Genomic DNA, 19,230 nt, shown 5'->3' on the forward strand with positions numbered 1-19,230 from the left:
TAGAATATGCTATGACAAGAAGGACACCGACCTTATTGGAGGGCACAGTAAGCCAAGAATATGTAAGAAACAGGATCAAGAGACAAATGTTGAAAAGCAGATAAATGAAGACCTTGAAAACCAAGTGTGGCATTTTTAACTACAACAAGAGGGGGCCATCGAAATTTCATGAGCAGAGGAATGATAAGACAAAGACAGTGTTCTGGGAAGATAAATCTGGAACTGGTACACAGGGTAGATTTCAGAAATAAAAGCAGGGAGGCTAGCAAGGCAGAGCTCAAAACCTGCCATGGGAAGCAGCCAGAGAACTGGCCTTAACACACTCTGTGTTCCCCAGGTGATGCTCAGTACTATGGCTTCCCAAGAATTCCAGTGGAACATTCCTCCCTGCCTTGCTCTGCTCTGCAGAATCTGCCACCAAAGCATTCCACGTGACAAGCAAGGCGGCTTTAGGAAATGCAGCCACAGCCCAACATTACCTAGGAAACCAAATATGACTAAATGCAAAGTGTTACCCCACGCTGGGAAATAGCTGTGAGATCTGGTTAGAGCCGTGTTTATTGTTCATTAAACTTTATATAATAGGAAAATAGGCTAAATGAATCCAAATGCAAATTAAAGTAAGTTCGATGTTGGAAAGACATGGGATGTGTTGGGGTGACTGGAATAACGCCTTTAATAACATTGAGGGTGTGTGTGGCTAAACCCGCTTGTTCCAATTCGTTCTTTTCCATGTGTTCTGTCCTCGTGATTTTTTCATGAGTCAGGGACAACAGGCATGTGTGACGATAGGTGTGTTGAACCGCAGGCCCCTTACCAAAGGCATCCTAATCGCAGGTCCCTGATGTGAGTCTTAACTAGATGATACACTTGACGCCAGCATGAGGGGAGCCCCCTGGGAGTTTCAGGTAGGGAGAGGAGCTGGAAAGATGGCTCTCAAGGAAAAATAAATCCCAGGGGAGGTTGCCCTCCCCAAATAATTTTTCAGAGATAAAATCATACCCCACATATTGAGTATTCAGTTCAGATAAAAGGGACTTTCTGCCAAATATCCTGAAGAGCGGACAGATTCCTGATCTGCGACCCCCTAAGCCTCAGAAACAAAGTTATTTGGATGGAAAAAAATATTTCAGAACCACTGGAAACAAACAAGAAACTTAAAAGAAATTTGTATTTATTCATAATGTATATATATGCACAGGTACCTATTTGTATTTATATAAACACAGATTGATGGAGGAGCCTGGTAGGCTGCAGTCCATGGGGTCGCTAAGAGTCGGACGCGACTGGGCGACTTTCCTTTCACTTTTCACTTTCATGCATTGGAGGAGGAAATGGCAACCCACTCCAGGGTTCTTGCCTGGAGAATCCCAGGGACAGTGGGGCCTGGTGGGCTGCCGTCTATGGGGTCGCACAGAGTCGGACACGACGGAAGCGACTTAGGAGCAGCAGCAGCAGCAAACAGATTTGGTTTTACTCATATAAACATATCTGGGTAAAATTGCAGCTTTACATGTAGTTGAGGACTGATTAGAAAAAGCATCCATTGAACTGACTAGGAAATAATGCCCATAGCCACATACTGTTGGTATCCATCAACGCTCCCAAGAGTGGTTACAAACAGTTTACTAAGATTGGATGAATTCTCCCACAGAGATATAGAACTCTTGAAACCCGTGGTGTAAAAAAATCAAGAAACCTTTGTGTTTTGCATTTTCAGTACATGGTGCATTTACATTTTCCAATCATATATTATGCACTAGTTTAGGTCACCTAAAACTCAGCAGAAATTGACGAATGATATTAAAGCAGAAGAGTTCTGTCTCACTAGACCTCTAGAGGACTAGAGTGTTACAAGAAATCTCATCATGTGAAATAAACCATGACATCTCTCTAGAAGCAAATGCCACAGAAAAAAAAACTGGGACCCGGGAGGCTCCTTCCCCATACTTATGATAAGGGCTCTTTCCTTCAAACTGCAATCCACTGCAAAACTATTCTACTTCTAGGTAGATTCAACTAAGTATAACAGTTTAGAAACTGCAAGGCTTTCTACTGAGAAGGGACAAGGTCAAGAGAGAAAAGAAATAAACACATCTTGACATTTTCATTTTTCATCCAAAGAAGAAAACTGCATATTGGGATGCTAATTATAATTCCTGAATGCCTAAAAGCATTCCTTCTGGCAAGAAAACACCTAGCCCTGGTAGAAATGCTATTCGTCTCATGAAAAGAATGCTAGGACCTTTGCACAACTCAGACTCTGAAAATAGGCAAGGCTCAGTTGTTCACTCAGCAAATATTGCCTGAACATCTAGTATGTGCTGGACACCATGGATAGCCTGAAACAAGGTCATATAATTGGTAACATTATGCATGTTTTTTTCTTATACTTTTATGCATTTTCCAGATTTTCATTAGTGAGCTTGTATAATCTTATAAAAAAAAATGTTAAAACTAAAAAGCATCAACCATGCAACGTCCCCTCTTGTTTATATTTTTGGAGATTTGCATCAAAGATAAGTGCACAAAACCATCTACAAAAGCATCTAACGACCAAAACAAGGAGCGCCAACAGTCAGAACAGTCCCCAGCACAGAAATACTTCCACTTCCCTGAAGACTCCAAAATTTTTGTTTGAAAACACTTCTTAATTTCATTTGACCAAGAGATATGGATCAGGCGGCAAAGATCCATAGGACAAAGGTAGGTGAGAAAACAAATGACAATCCTAGGTGAGGAAAATAAGAACAGCTGGCTGCAAGAGCCAAATCAATTCCTGTACCCACTGAGCTTAATCAAGTGCTACCAGGGAGACTGCAGGGGAAAAGCGATGGGGACCCTGTAAATGAAACTCAGATGAAGAACTGCTCGATGGAGACACATTTGCAGATGTGCAACTAGCTTGGCACAGTTTCTTTTGCCAGGGAAGACTGTTTGACTGCAGAGGGCCTGTAACTGGTGTTGCAGGATAGTCCCATATACCAAATAAATAAATGTCCTAGAATATTCTAGGCTACCAGGGCTGTCCCAGAGCTAATGCAAAGCCTTACATCATCCCTAGAGGTTGCAGTTTAAATCACAGCACACTGCATGTCAGGTCAACATCCTTCCCTCTCCGCTTGCCCCAGTGTCCAAGTGCAGAGACGAAGTCAAGGAAAGAGAAAACAAGCAGACACCTACTTCCATCCTCAACAGGGTAACAGTAATTGGATCTGAAACGAATGATCTGAAACAACCAAGACAAGGACAAGGGATGTTAAACTACGGAAGGCACTGGACATCAGGCAAAGGACAGTGATTCCTGAAAGGGGGAAGACAAACAAGGTGAGCCGCCAGTACTCACTTTATGGCCTTAGGAGGACGTTTTGCACCATGGTGCAAGGCGAGAAGGAGAAGACGATGGCACCCCACTCCTGTACTCTTGCCTGGAAAATCCCACGGACGGAGGAGCCTGGTGGGCTGCAGTCCATGGGGTCGCAAAGAGTCGGATACGACTGAGAGACTTCCCTTTCACTTTTCACTTTCATGCATTGGAGAAGGAAATGGCAACCGAATCCAGTGTTCTTGCCTGAAGAATCCCAGCGACGGGGGAGCCTGGTGGGCTGCCATCTATCGGGTTGCACAGAGTCGGACACGACTGAAGCGACTTAGCATCAGTAGCAGCAGCAGGGTGAAAACCCTAAGTGCAGTCCTGAAGACTCCTTCAGGTGAGGAGATGGAGCTGAGAGTCAGGAGAGAGCCAGGCAACCAGAAGGCACAGGGACATGTGTGCCCCTTAAACACATTCCATGGAGCTAGAGAAAGCAGACATAGATGATCCCATACTGGGCGATCCCATTTACACATACCCAAGACAAGTGAAAGTAGAGAGTGAAAAAGTTGGCTTAAAGCTCAACATTCAGAAAATGAAGATCATGGCATCTGGTCCCATCACTTCATGGGAAATAGATGGGGAAACAGTGGAAACAGTGTCAGACTTTATTTTTTTGGGCTCCAAAATCACTGCAGATGGTGACTGCAGCCATGAAATTAAAAGACACTTACTCCTTGGAAGGAAAGTTATGACCAACCTAGATAGCATATTCAAAAGCAGAGACATTACTTTGCCAACAAAGGTCCATCTAGTCAAGGCTATGGTTTTTCCAGTGGTCATGTATGGATGTGAGAGTTGGACTGTGAAGAAGGCTGAGCGCCAAAGAATTGATGCTTTTGAACTGTGGTGTTGGAGAAGACTCGTGAGAGTCCCTTGGACTGCAAGGAGATCCAACCAGTCCATTCTGAAGAAGATCAGACCTGGGATTTCTTTGGAAGGAATGATGCTAAAGCTGAAACTCCAATACTTTGGCCACCTCATACGAAGAGTTGACTCATTGGAAAAGTCTCTGATGCTGGGAGGGATTGGGGACAGGAGGAGAAGGGGATGACAGAGGATGAGATGGCTGGATGGCATCACTGACTCGATGGACGTGAGTCTCAGTGAACTCCGGGAGTTGGTGATGGACAGGGAGGCCTGGCGTGCTGCGATTCATGGGGTTGCAAAGAGTCGGACACGACTGAGCAACTGAACTGTACTAAACTGAAGAACAGACAAAACTCATGGACGCTGATAAAAATCCAAGCTGTAGTGACCTTGCAGAGGAGGAGAATGAATGACTGACAGAGGCACGAGGGATCCCTCTGGGAAGATGAAACCGTCCTTTATCTTAACCAGAATGCTGGTTATATGGTTATAAATGTTTATAATAATGCACTTAAGATCTGTGCATTTTGCTGAATGTGAATTGTATACCCCAAAATGTCCCCTCTAAAAAAAATGTTAACAGGAAAAAATAAGGGAAGGAAACCAAATTATATTTACTAGCTCTATTTTACAAGAAAAGATAAAGTCATTTGCATTTCTTTTGCCTCTGCATGTAAATGCTAATAAATGGAAATGTAGGAAATTATAAGTCTATATTGAAAAATACATTAAAATTGTATCTGAATATGACTAACAAGATAATATAAAATTACACTCTCTGGACCAATAGGCTCTCAGCGGATTACTGCCGTCACCATCAATAAGTAACTAGCCCAGCACACCAGAAATAAATGGATCATAATTAAACATAAGCAATAAAAATGGCCTACAAATACAGCATGCTGAAGACGGCTGAAATGAAATTAGTGAGGCCAAAGATTGTTACAACTCATAACAATTCCTGACCAGCAACAGATCCCTGAATTCTGGAGCCCATTTCTCCTTGAACCACAGGTCCAAGTATCAACTGGAATTTGTAGAAACAAATGTTACCCAGCTTTGTTTCTACGGATGGTTGTGCAAAACAAAAGCTGTAAGCAGTCCTGGCTCTTGTTGAATCTATCTGACACCATGTATTAATACCAGCAGTACAGTAGATTTTAGGCACAAAACAGTCACTTCCTGATATCAGGGGTGTTTATAAGCAAGAGTGATTCCCATGATTCCCACAAGCTAGCCACAAGCTGCATCTACAAAACTGTTCCCAAGAGTACCAGTACCATCCTCCTCACTCGAAGATGACTTTGGGTTTCACTGCATCCCCTGGCCTTCTTTCAGCAACACTGAATATCTGTGGCCCAGGAATAAAACACAGAGGCAAAGGAGAACTATTAATAAATGGGAGCATCACTTTCGGTGCTGCTCACTGGTGAATGCTTCTTTTGTATCTGCCTTCCCCCTGGATCTTGCTGATCATGGTGCCAGGCTGCTTCTCCCAGCTTTCCTGCCTTCTCTGGACTCAGTCTCTGCCTGCCTAAACCTGCCAAGCCTGTCTCAGCTTCCTCATCTGTGAAACAGGGATCAGAAGAACATCTACTTTCTCATGCTGTGTAGATGACAAAAATGACATAAATTCAGCACTGTGACTGGCACACAGTGTAAGCACTTAAAAATAAAAGTAATGATATAAGGACAATATTCAAGGTAAATAGGATTTGTAATTTAACAGAACATAAAAAGAAAAATTATCCAAAACTTAGAAAAAAAGACTAAGAGAGACGTGTCCTTAAAATGCCTTATAGGGCTTTCAGTAAAGAATCCATCTGCAATGCAGAAGACCACCTACAATGAAGGAAACCCAGGTTCGATCCCTGGGTCAGGAAGATCTCCTGGAGGAGGAAAAGGCAACCCACCTAGTATTCTTGCCTGGAGAATCCCATGCGCAGAGGAACCTGGCAGGCTATAGCCCATGGGGTCCTAAGAGTCGGACATGACTTAGCGACTAAACCACCACCACAGGGATGTTGTTTAACATACCCACACAAGAAATACTTAGTTTTATGGGAAAATGTATCCTTGTTTGAAATAGATATTTACTATTAATTGAAGCCCAGAGTCTATGAGATGATAATTAACCTGTAGATTTCTATTCAGCAGAGATCAACTGTTCAACAGAACGTGGTGGTGGTGGTGGTTTAGCCGCCAAGTTATGTCTGACTCTTGTGGCCCCGCGAACTGTAGCCAGCCAGGCTCCTCTGTCCGTGGGATTTCCTAGGCAAAAATATTGGAGTGGGCTGCTGTTTCCTTCTCCAGGGATCTTCCTGACCCAGGGGTCAGTCCAGAATCTCCAGGCAGATTCTTTATCATCTGAGCCAACAGGGAAATCCTGTTCAGAAGAATAAATAACATCAAAAGTTAAGAGCCTTATACCCTGTGAGACATTCACCAGTTTTATACTGAACCTAAATTTGTATTTTAATATTCTTTTTAATGCCTATAAATATCCAGTTCTTCAAATAATCTTTTGTGATCTTGTTGCTTACATTTAACCATATTGTTGCTTCCCTCATTGAGGAGTTAAATAAATTTGGGCACACATTCATTCTATATTTACATGAGTTATGTTTTAACTTTATGAAAACTACATTTGTATGAGTCATGTTTTTAACTTTCTGAAAACTAGACTGAAGAGTAGCTAATAGTTCTGTAGGGACTATTACATGCCATGTCCTGAACTTCACAATTATGAATTCAACTTATCATTACAACACTCTAATAAGGTAGAACGTAAAAATATCTACATTCTAGAGACACAAAGGAATTAATTAAGTAGCACCAAGGTAACACAGCCATTAAACAACACAGTCCAGATTTGAATAGATGCCATCCACTCCACGTCAGCTGTCTCATCCACTCTGCTATAGGACATAAACTAAAACTGTAATAAAGTAAAAAGAAATGGAAATCAGAAGGTGGTCAACAGAGAATGAAAATATAAATATCAGAGGCTACAGGGGATATTCTAAGTCTAAATCTTTAATACCTAAAGATCTTCTAACTTCATGGCCTCATCTGAGTATTAGAAACAACTAAAGTGTTCTAAATTTCAGAATAGGATAAAATTAATAACCAGGAACACAGAGCTTATCTTTTCCAAGTCTATGTGCTGAGCTGTGCTCTACTGCTCAGTCGTGTCCAACTCTTTGCAACCCCATGGACTGCAGCCCACCAGGCTCCTCTGTTCATGAGGATTCTCCAGGCAGGGATACTGGAGTGGGTTGCTATGCCCTCCTCTGGGGGGCTCAAACCCAGGTCTCCCACATTGCAGGTGGATTTTTTCCGTCTGAGCTGAAGCCCTTTCCAAGTCTATGCCATGCTATGCTAAGTCACTTCAGTCGTGTCTGGCTCTGTGCGACTCCAGAGATGGCAGCCCACCAGGCTTCCCTGTCCCTGGGACTCTCCAGGCAAGAACACTGGAGTGGGTTGCCATTTCCTTCTCCAATGCACGAAAGTGAAAAGTGAAAGTGAAGTCGCTCAGTCGTGTCCAACTCTTAGCAACCCCATGGACTGCAGCCTACCAGGCCCCTCCGTCCATGGGATTTTCCAGGCAAGAGTACTGGAGTGGGATGCCATTGCCTTCTCCGTTCCAAGTCTATATTCTTATATAATTCAGTTGTCTGAGAAGACTTGCGCAGCTGAAATTTTAAGTCCTCTAGTCTAGCAACTAGTGCTGATGCTCTCTGTGCTTATTTCTAATAAGGACTAAGTAGCAGCAAATCTAATGATAATGTGACTTTTCATGTCAAACAAACCTGGGTTCAAGTGCTGACTCAGCCAGTTCCTGTGTGACTGCAGTTTTCCCATTGTAGAAATCAGGACCAGAGAAGAAGAGTATTTCTTCAGGAATTTGGAGTGACTAGGGCTTCCCTGGTGGCTCAGACAGTAAAGAATCTGCCTGCAGTGCGGGAGCTCCGGGCTTGAACCCTGGTTTGGAAAGACCCCCTGGAGAAGGTTATGGCTACCCAGTCCAGTACTCTTGCCTGGGATATGCCATGGACAGAGGAGCCTGGCGGGCTACAGTCCATGGGGTCACAAAGAGCCAGACACGACTGAGCGACTAACACACTTGGGATGACCAAAGGGATGACATCTTTAAAGGTCACAGCAGAACGTCAGGAACGAAACAAAGAATTGACAAGTAACAAATACTATTAGATATATTAAAACCTATTACTGCTCCTGTTTACTAAGTACTGATCACACTCCTTGTGCTGTAACAAAAGAAGCTAAGTGACTAATTCAATTTCATCATGATAGAGTTAGAATTGGCATTTAAAGCAATTTGATTCTAAAGCTGATTAACCTAATAACTATGCTATGAAGTTTTTTATAATGCAATGTTATATACATTACAAATCAACCTTTTAAAAATATGGTTTATTATAATTAAATTTCCAAGATCAAGGTCTACCAATGGTTCAGTGAAATACGATGTGGACCCTATTAGGGTTATTTATACCCAGGACTCAGCAAGAGATTCAACACACCAGGGGCTTCTTTTCCAATGACCTGGGCACCATCACACACATTCTACTAAAGGAAATTAGGAAATCTAACTGTTTTTATACTTTGAAAATGCATGTTGTGCAATAAGAGCACAAACTTTAACCTGAGTGTAAGTTTAGCCACACAAATGCTTAGAATAAAGACAGGAAAGAAATCTGGCAATCACAACAGCATTTTCTATAGAGGTAATAGAGGGAGCTGAATCCACATAATATCCGAATACTGTCTTCTGACCTGGTGCCAGAATAGACAGGAATTGAAGGAGAAATTCTCCGAGAGAAAATGACTGTCTCAGAATGGGAGCCCTGAGATCTGTGGCAGGAGTGACAGCCAGCTGAAGACCCCAAGGAGAATCAGTCACTCTCTTATTCACTCAGCACATGCCGACTCTTTACTCAGCACACGCTGACTGCTACAGGCTCTGTGCTGTCCCACAGGGAGACAGAGGGTAGGAGCCAGCCTATCTCAGAGAGCTCACCCCACCCAGACACCCACCCTTTAGAACTACACTCTGAAGGCTTAACCACCAAAGGGAAGGTCCAGGTTCCTTGGAGTCCACTGAAGAAGGGCCAGCCAGGCCCCATCCCTGACCCAAGAGGCTTCCAGAACTTCCTCCAGCTCAAGGAGGGTGTCCTTCCCACACAGCTCCAGCCTTCTCCCAACCAAAGGTCGGGGCTTTGAAAGTCCCCCGTGCTCTGATGGGGACAGGTGTGGGCACACGGGTTTACTCACAGGTAGAATACGTGCGCAAGAGGAGGCCCATGTATTTGCAAAAGGTTAGGGGAGAAAAAAACATGGGAGGAAATAGCCAGAACATTAACAGTGACTGTACTTTATTTCTCTGTGCTTGGTGGAATGAGGCCTTACCTACCCAACCCTAGTTCATGTCATATTTGCTTAGGAAGCACTTGCATATTTTCCAAGACTCATTTGTCAATGAAAACTTTTCTAAAGGCAGTAGCTCTCCGAGATGGAGTCTCAGCCCCAGGGAGGGTTGATCCCCTTCCACTTTATGACTTCTATTTACCGTTCATATTTCTATTCAAGCACTTTCATACGTATCTTCCCCCACTAGACTGTAATGTCTTTAAGAACAGGATGGATGTTATTCATGATCCTATCTGCAAATTAGAAATGTCCGGTGAGTGAATAAATGAATAAATGATAAAGTGTGTTCTAAGCAGAAGATAGAGGCCTTGACTGAGAACTTCTCAAATATGGCCTATTTGCTGGACAGGCAAAGCCTGAAAACAGAGGCAAGGAGCAAACACATCACCAAAATCATGGACATATTGTAGTATGATATCCGTGGAAATTAGTGCTATACATACAACATAGGCTGGTAACACAATGCCAGGGTACCTATATGAACTCAAGAGACAGAACTAACACACACACGTCTGTCCCCTTGTTTGTGCACTAAATTATGTGTATATTATTCATTTTTTGGAAGCCTGAATGGGAAATGTGTTTTTAACAGATGTAGTCAATACACCCACCTACATTAAAAAATAAATAAACCCACACAATAAATAAAAAGGCCAATCGATAGCCAACAGTGCTGCTCAACAGCCACTCCAGCAGAAAACTGTCTGAAAAGGTGCCTCACACACCACTGTCTGCACGATCCATAGCTGCTTGCTATTGATTTGTTGCAAGCAAAGGACATCTGTTATCACACGCCCGTGTGAACCCACCATTTCTCCAAGTAGCTCTCAGTCTACCTTGAGCAACATCGTACACATAGCTGGCTGAAGGTGGGCTGAGAACCCATGTTCATTCCTTTCTCTTCACCCCCACAAAACCATTATAAACACTCAATTTATAAATCCAAGAACTTGACGTGGGGACTCACGTGACACAGACGGCCCCGTGTTCACTTCTCCGGGGCACAGACGCAACTGCGAGATTCCAAAATCGCAGACAACGCTAAAGAGTTGTCATGAACAGGCCTAAAAGTAACGAGGCGGTGAGGATAGATGTGAGGTGTTCAACATTGGTGTTTTCAACAAGCCCTCCCCAATGATCACTTTTTTGCACACGTGTGGGAATGCACGAGTGGGCTGGGTTTTGTGTGACACTGTGTGGCATCGTGAAGGAGAGAGGAACCCAACAACAGGCTGCCAGTGGAAGCGGCATTGCCACTCCACACGGGAAAGGGGTTTTGGATTCTCCTGATGGTGCAAGGGCTGCAGGATACTAGAACTGCCCTGATTCTCAGCCCTGATTGAAAAATACCAATAAGAACCCAATATCCAAAAGGAATCTCCTTACCAGGTCCTGTAAAAGGTTCCTATCTTTTGTTGTTTTTAAAATGTAGCCCCTACAACGTGTCATCAAGTTGGATGCAGCTGGTGCTCACTCTCAGGGCAATCAGCCCCCTCGGCTTTGAATGTTTCCGAATGGAAGACTTTCTTTGGAGCATGTTACTTGTGTGTCCTTCCAAAGATCTTACTGGGTCTTACAGGAACTCAAAATTGCATCTGGGATGAGTGTGCCTGCTGTAGTTTCAGAACAGCCTGAAACATCACCTAACAAAACTATGATTTTACCATTATGTGAAATGGCGGATGCCTTAAAACTAGATAAGACAATTAATAAATCAATTACACTTGCGTCTCCAATCAGACGATTTCTATTTTTACTCTGTGGAGTTGGTGATGGACACGGAAGCCTGGTGTGCTGCAGTCCATGGGGTCACAAAGAGTCAGACACGACAGAGTGACTGAACTGAACTGAACTGACCAGCCTCAGAGAACACATGCCGTTCTTTGACAACCACTTATATCAGTTTTACAGCTATCTTTATAAGGATGAACCAGAAATTTACCCCATGGCCTCCATCAATCCACATTGCTCTCACAAAGAATGAGAGAATAAAGTTAAAACCATCCAGGCTTGGTCTATTCATACTAAAGGAGGCACAGTTTTTAAATGTAAATTCTACTCATGGAGGCCATTTCTATGTGACAGCACCTTGAAACTGTCAAGCAAATGTCAAATTGAGCAAACAGGCAAGAAATAACAAAAGTTACAAGTGATAGAACCAATGCTAGAAGAAGTGAGTGAGACTCTAAATGCAAACATGATGTAATCAACTTTTCTACATATGATGAGCTGAGCATCTTACTTCGGAAAATATCTTAGCCTAGTCATTTCCCTATTGAACAAGTTTCGATTCTTGGATTTGCAATAACTAATTGAGATGTTTTCATTTCTATCTGCTATCCGGAGAAACCACTCATGGAAACTTATTCAAACATCTCCCCTGTGAAATGAAACTATCTCCTGCAATACCAACAAACAAGAAATGTCACAGCGACCAGCGATTCCTGGCCTCCAAATGTGAATGAGGGCTCCCAAAGCCACAATCCAGCGGATGCTACCACCTCCCAACGGTGGTTGCTGAGGAGCCAGGGGAATGCAAGCACCAAGGTGAACAAGGAAAGAGGATTGACCCAAGATAGCTGAGCTCCATAGGGAAGAAATGGATTCAGTGAGCTCAGAGGCTTGCATGTCCCCATACAGAGAACGCCAAGTTCCTTAACTTAATACTTGACCTTTGATGACAACGCCCCACTTCCCCTTCTGGTTCCTTGGACCAGTTTTCTCTGAGCTACTGACATGCTGTGTCTGGTCCACTCTCCAAGAGGAGAACAGGCAAGAAGACTCTTTCAAGGATTTGGGCTCAGAAGTCTTTAACAATCAAAAATTCCACTGCATTGTTTACAGGATAAAATTCAAAATACATTACCCTCAGCCTGGATGTCTTAAAACATTTTTGGAGGATGAGGATCTACTGCCACAAAAGAAACACTGACCTTTCCCAGGACTGGTTCTGGTACTTCACGACACATTGACAAATTGCTCAGGTCAGATAATGCAATAGTCCTCATCCCAGACTGAGGTACAATCTGTTCTCGACAAAGTCAAAAACAATCATAGAAAACTGGAAAGGATCCTGGTTGATTTTTAGCAGCAAACCATGCCTGGTGCAGGTGGCAGAAAGGAACATGTCAGCAAGAGAAAAATGCATACATACCTTCTGAAGACTGTGTCTATTCACCGCCGTTAGAGAACTTACCTTTCACCCTTTCCTGTGTGCAGTCTCTTCCTGATCACGTTCTACCGGAAGTGATATGTATGTATGTGTAATATGGAATAAACTTGTGAGGATAAAGAAGCATTATGCTACCACTTAGGAAAAAAGTCTCCCATGCAGACAAATTGGAGGAAAAAGAGCATACAGCACAATTGCTCAGGGACCCTGGATGGGTCTATCGCTGCCTGTTTCAGAGTGGAACAGTATTTCCAAATCATAAACATGGAAATAGGACTTTTAATAACACCAAATAATTGGAGAGCCATCTAATGCCAAAATTTTCTGCAAAGAATGTGTTCTTTGAAGTATAAATACAGAGGCAAACACTTACATCTAGATCAACGAGTTTCAAAAAATTTTCTCTCTACATATCCAGATTCCCCACTTATTTTTCCTTAGTGTGTCTTAAGTGACTGACAGAATACACAGACAAAAAAAAACAGCTACTAAAAAAAAAATGGAAACCAGGACGAGAGATTACTACAGACTTGATCAAAGTTGAGACGTGAGGAATCCAGGAAAACCAAACAGACACACTAGAGACAGCATTGTAATTGGCACCCACTCCCACCTGCACAAACTGTAATACAACTTTAGTATTTGTTCATATCGCATTATGCATCTTTTTTACCAAACCAATTAATGGCACCTATGAGTTCAGATTATAAAAATAAACTCCTACCATGAAGGCTGCCTTTAGAAAAGCAGAAGGTCAGCAGGACCTAGTAAGTCAGGGCTTTTCAACAAATCTCTTTGCAATAGAGATGCAGAAATTTCCAGTGTTTGCTCATCAGTGGCCACATTGGAAGGAAGCAGAGATACCTGTTACAGATTCCCACAGAACGTAAGTATGAATATTTCCACCACAAGCTCTAGAATTGCCTTTATGAAATCAGTCTTCTCCTAGAATGAAAACAGCTGATGCACCCGAAGCTTCACTAGTGGACAAAAATAGCAAGTGGCTGTCTTCCAATATGAAGCGAATACACAGATACATACATATAAACATACTGGCAAAATAGAAATGCATATATAAACAGAATGACTATGCACATATAAACTAAACAGATATCAATACATTTATCTAGAAGGAATCTCTGCCTACATTTGAAAGACCCTTCAGAATGTGTTAAACATTTCTAGTTAGAAAAAAATAATAAACTCTTAATGTCTTCATCATTTGGAAGGCCTAAGAAATTCCCTAAACTCAGACTTTCTGAGAAAATAGCTGTATTCCTTAATATCCTCTACGTTATGTTAGTGAGAGAGTCTCAAAACTGTTACCCAGATGATTTAATTAATGGAAAACTGAACTCCTTAGAACAAAAATATTGTCTTAATTGTTTTGTCAAAGGTAATCTAAAGAAAAATAGGGAGGACGTATGGATAAACATCTGGTATGGTTGAACAAGAAATGTCTCTGCTCTTCCACAAGAAAATTAGCTTTCTATTTTCCAAGTTTCTGGATGAGCAAACTGCTTATGAATTGTTCAGAAGAGTCATTCTTTTACCTAATGTTCCTTAAGGTTTCTCCAAACCTCTGAACTCTTTGAAAATATCCCAATATGAAAAAGCTGTACTCACGATCATTGCACTGGTTTCCAGAATAGGAGGTCATGGAACAGTCGCAGGTGAAGCCTTCCCACTGCTGCATACAGACCCCCTGGTTGGCGCATGAATCCTCCTGGCAGGTGGTACTTGGTCCTAGTAATTCATAAGAAGAGCAAGGAAGAAGAAAAAAGGAGAGAGAGAGAGAGAGGTGTTCAAACTAATCAGATTCAAAGCCATCACCTGAATTTACTCTTCCCAAGCCCCAAAACATTCAAAGACACCACCGCCAAGAATATCAGTTCTATATCATGCAAGAAAAAAGTCACTGTATATTTACAAAAGACGACAAACACACACTTAGCCACAAAGTATCAACAGTGACACACGGAAGGGAGAGGGCTGAACACACTGTTCTCTTTCTGGCAGACTCTGCAAAAGAGCTTCGTCTCTACCATTCAACTAGAAAGATACCTCATTCGGAGCAGGGTCTTTCTAAATGGAGAATGCTAAAGCAGAAAGATGCACTCCCATGATCCTTGTGAATTAAGGCATGAAAGTTCTTTACAGCCTACCCCGTGACGCTAGGAAGATGTTTGATGAGAACGAAGAGAAGGAGGAGGATACAGCAGCCAACATACATCGATGTTTTGGGGGTTATAAGCACTAGATGATGAGCACTTTGTCTACATTATCTCACAAAGCTTGCCAGTGACCCTAAAAATGTAAGTAATGGTGATTACCTCCATACCACAGATTTAAAAAACTAAGCTCATGAAGTAAAAGAGTTTACCCAAGGTCACACATTTGATTATTAAAGGATCCTGATGTTCAATTTAGGGAAATTAACTCTGAGACTAACTACCTCATAGGTTCTTAAAGCATAGTTTCAGACCAGCTTCTCCTAGGAAGTTGATGGGCTGTGCTTAGTCACTCAGTCACCTCTGACTCTTTGCAACCCCATGGACTGTTTGGAGGAATGCAAATTATTCGGCCCCAGCCCTGATCTACTGAATTAGAAATAGCATGGAGGGAGTGGCAGAAAACTGTGTTTGCACAAGCTTCTAGGATTTGGGGGTGCAAAGCTCTTTAAGAGAAGGGAATGGCAACCCACTCCAGTATCATAGCCTGGAGAATTCTATGGACAGAGGGGCCTGGCAGGCTACAGTGTATGGGGTCAAAAAAGAGTCAGACACGACTCAGTGACAAACACTTTCAGTTTCTTTCAACAGGAAATACCTTACTATTCAGGATATCCATGAGTTTTCCAGAAAGTCACAAGGGAGGTGAGCCCACTGACTCATCAAATGTATTAGTCAGGATCTGATGCAAAAATCCACTTGACCCAGTAAAAATATATCCACTGCGGTAAATGCATATTCACAATTCCCAGGCACAGAATGTTGAAATGTAAACATATCAGGTCCAAGGATGCATGTTCAAAAGAGATGCATGACTACAGAGGGTTTGTCTTCTGGGTGGCAAGACTTTTTGTATTTATCCATGAAGAATGGACGCAGTACAGACCGTCGCTCCTAACACAAAGCTATTAAGATATGACATAAGAAAGTTCAAGACAATTACTAGCACTGGGGGTTCTGCAGCTCCTAAATGCCATGTAGTTCCCCCATGTGGAGATGAAAGGAGGCTCATGGGCATGTTCTCAGCGGGTCTTCAACTTGAGCATTGTGTAGGACAAGGCCTATTAACAATAGTAAATCAGGACGGCTTCTTTCAAAGGATAAAAGCTTCTGAGAAGTCCACGGGGCTCCCTGACCAAACAGCTCTCACCAGACAATGGGCTAGTAATTCAATTGTGCTCAAGAATCAGAAACACATGGAAGGCTTTGCCTTGAAAGACAGCAGACCAGCAAAAACTTCAGGGAAACAATAATCCTTTGCAGGTTCATTGAATCTGAAGACAAAAGTTTTCCCATGCCTCTCTCTTTCCCTTTAGCCAAATTTTAGTCATTTTCCAAGGATCAGCTAAAATGACTCTGGGATACTGAATATTCCCCAGTAACTTTAGACAACAATTCTCCCATTTCTTAGTGGCCACAGCACATATCACATACATCACTACCGTTTATATATGACAATATTTAACATTTTATTGCACATGGCGCTGTACTCACTTACGCAATCCTCTAACTCTTTCACATTTTTTACTAGTTGTCCCCAAAGATGGAATGCTACCTACAGTTAGAAAGCGCGTTCTATGCTTTTGGTTATGTCCTTGCTGCACCAAGTGTGGTGCCCGATGCAGAGAATATGTTTCAGTAAATGTGGAACTGATCTGATCCATACTTCCAAAACTGGAGTGTGGGGAAATGCAGCTCTGCAAAGGGAGAAAAAAGTTCCCTTTGTCAAAGGTTGGTCAGGAATTCCATACAGAGGGAATTACAGGCCATTTCCAAATCGCACAAGAATGTGCTCTGCATTCATTAGGTGAAAGTGAAAGTCGCTCAGTTGTGTCCAACTTTTTGCAACCTCTTGGACTATAGTCTGTGGAATTCTCCAGGCCAGAATACTGGAGTGGGTAGCCTTTCCCTTCTGCTGGGGATCTTCCCAACCCAGGAATCGAACCAGGGTCTCCTGCATTGCAGGTGGATTCTTTACCAGCTGATGCATTAAGGGGCAAGTGCTACATTAAGGGGCAAGTGCTATTCAGAATCAGATAATCCTCAAAGACTGACTGCATGGTAATCCTCTCAAGAACCAGGGAGGTTTCAGGGTTTCAGGAAGGACCAGAAGGATCCGCAATGATTTGTTCATCCTAGTCTGAGTCCTACTTTCTTTCCTGGGTGAGATCCCAGGGTCCCCCGCCTCCTCCTCCAGCCTCATTTCCTACTGTTCGTTCACCTGCACACACCAAGCTCTCTTCCTTCTGATTTCTCACCACACAATGATGCTCAGAGTCTGGGCACCTAGTCAGTGGCCCCTGCATGCCCTGGGGGCTTGTGAGAAATGAATGTTTTCAGACCCCACCCAGACCTATTGCCTGGAGGCAGGGCTCAGGAATCAGAGGCAAGACTAGTCCTTTGGGTCATTCTGAGGTTGCTCAGTTTTAGGACCACACAGTACCCCCACCCCCAACCTGAACATTTCAAGACCACCCCTGCCTTCAAGTCTGCCGCTGTTGCTCAACCCACAGACTGAAATGTCCTTCCTACAGAACTTCAGATAACTGACTCATTTCCTTCTTTAAGTTGCAGCTCAAAATGGGCTTTCTTCAGACTCTCCTATTTGAGGAAGTCCCCATCAAGATTTCATTTACTTTCCAGCCTGTTTCCCTCTTTATTTAATTCACAACAACATCATGGACAGTAATAAATTATTTATTACATTCTTTCATGTCTATTTCATCCTGGTGGAATATGAGTCCCTTGAAGGCAGACACCTTGCTTGTCTTGCTCACTTTTTTATCAGAAATTTCTCTAATTTCTGATAAAGTCTTTGGCATAAAATAAGGGCTCAAAAATATTATTGAAAGAAAGAAAGAACAAGAGAATCAAAAAATAAAGGGTTAAAATTCTTTCATGACTTAAAGAAAACCTGTGGTTTTCCTAACTAATAATTTATCCACCAAACTTAACAATAACAACTCATATAAGCAATTTTCTATTTGGAACCAAATGTTTTGGGGGTAGTGGTGGTGGCGGTGGTGGTATTTAATTGACCACATTTCCTCCTCTAATTTAACTATTAGACTCATTCAATCTCAGCAGATGTTGGGACATACTCTTGGGTTGCCAGTGCCCACGAAAAGCATGCGGTAACTGTGCTGAATGAGTGTGAGCTGAGACTAGACTGAAAAATACTTTCTGAATAGCAATATAAGCTCCTTTCTTTATTTCAAACTTGTTATGTACATCCTTTCCTGAATAGACTGTATCTTATATGTGTATCTGTTTTCCATATTCTCACAGTGTCTTCCAAATTGAGAGACAGAAAGAGAGAGAAGAAAGAAAGAAGGGAAGAAAGAAAGAAACATTGGAGAAATAGATAAAGGAAAAGAAAAAACTTTAACAATGCTTCCAATTGCACACCCACTGAAATAATTCAATCTTATGCAAATCAAAGGATATAACAATAACAAAGTAGGGCAATTACCCAGCACTTATCTACGTAGAATGGTTCAGGTATTTATTCTTTGTAAACACAGGATAAAGCAATTATAAGTATTAAAGAATCAGAAAGAAAAAAAAAAAAAAACAGGAATGATCTTCTCATGGAAGACACCCAGAACTTCAAAAATAAAAGAATTCTTTGACCGTTGATCAAATTGGAAGGCAAGGATTTCAGAAAAGTGAATTAAGTCATAGATCAGTTACGTGTGTTTTGTTTTGTTTTGATTTGTGCTGGGTCCCACAGGGAATAAGAAGCAGGATGAGGTCTCAAACCTAGGTGTGCAAACACCACAACTGACCTCTATGGACATCAATAAACTTGTGTGTGTGTGGGTGTGTGTGGGTGTGTGTTGCTATTAGATTAACAAGAGTAACTTAAGGTACTTTTAACCTAAAACCAGAGAAAGATAACTTTTTAAATGTAAGAATGTGGCTGTTTTAACAACAAAAATTTTCAAATCCTATTTCAATTCAAAATCCAGTTAAAAATAAACAGGACAATCTAGCTTTGTCTAAGTACACGGACAAACATCTGTATCAAATGCATATAATAATAAAGATAATAGATCTTCCTAAAGACAATAATCCTACCTAAAACATTCTTCCAAATAAACCTAAAATTTAAGATACAGTAGGATAAT

General features: G+C 42.0%; 1 protein-coding gene across 1 annotated transcript in view; it reads right to left on the bottom strand.

The window, feature by feature from the left end:
* Positions 1–19,230, bottom strand: part of NRXN3 (neurexin 3) — a 1,738,078-nt gene that overhangs the window by 910,160 nt on the left and 808,688 nt on the right. Inside the window, 1 exon segment of the mRNA XM_070378549.1 lies at positions 14,496–14,615. Coding sequence (XP_070234650.1) covers positions 14,496–14,615 — 120 coding nt within the window.

Source organism: Bos mutus, chromosome 10, assembly GCF_027580195.1.
Source record: "Bos mutus isolate GX-2022 chromosome 10, NWIPB_WYAK_1.1, whole genome shotgun sequence".
Taxonomy (NCBI): domain Eukaryota; kingdom Metazoa; phylum Chordata; class Mammalia; order Artiodactyla; family Bovidae; genus Bos; species Bos mutus.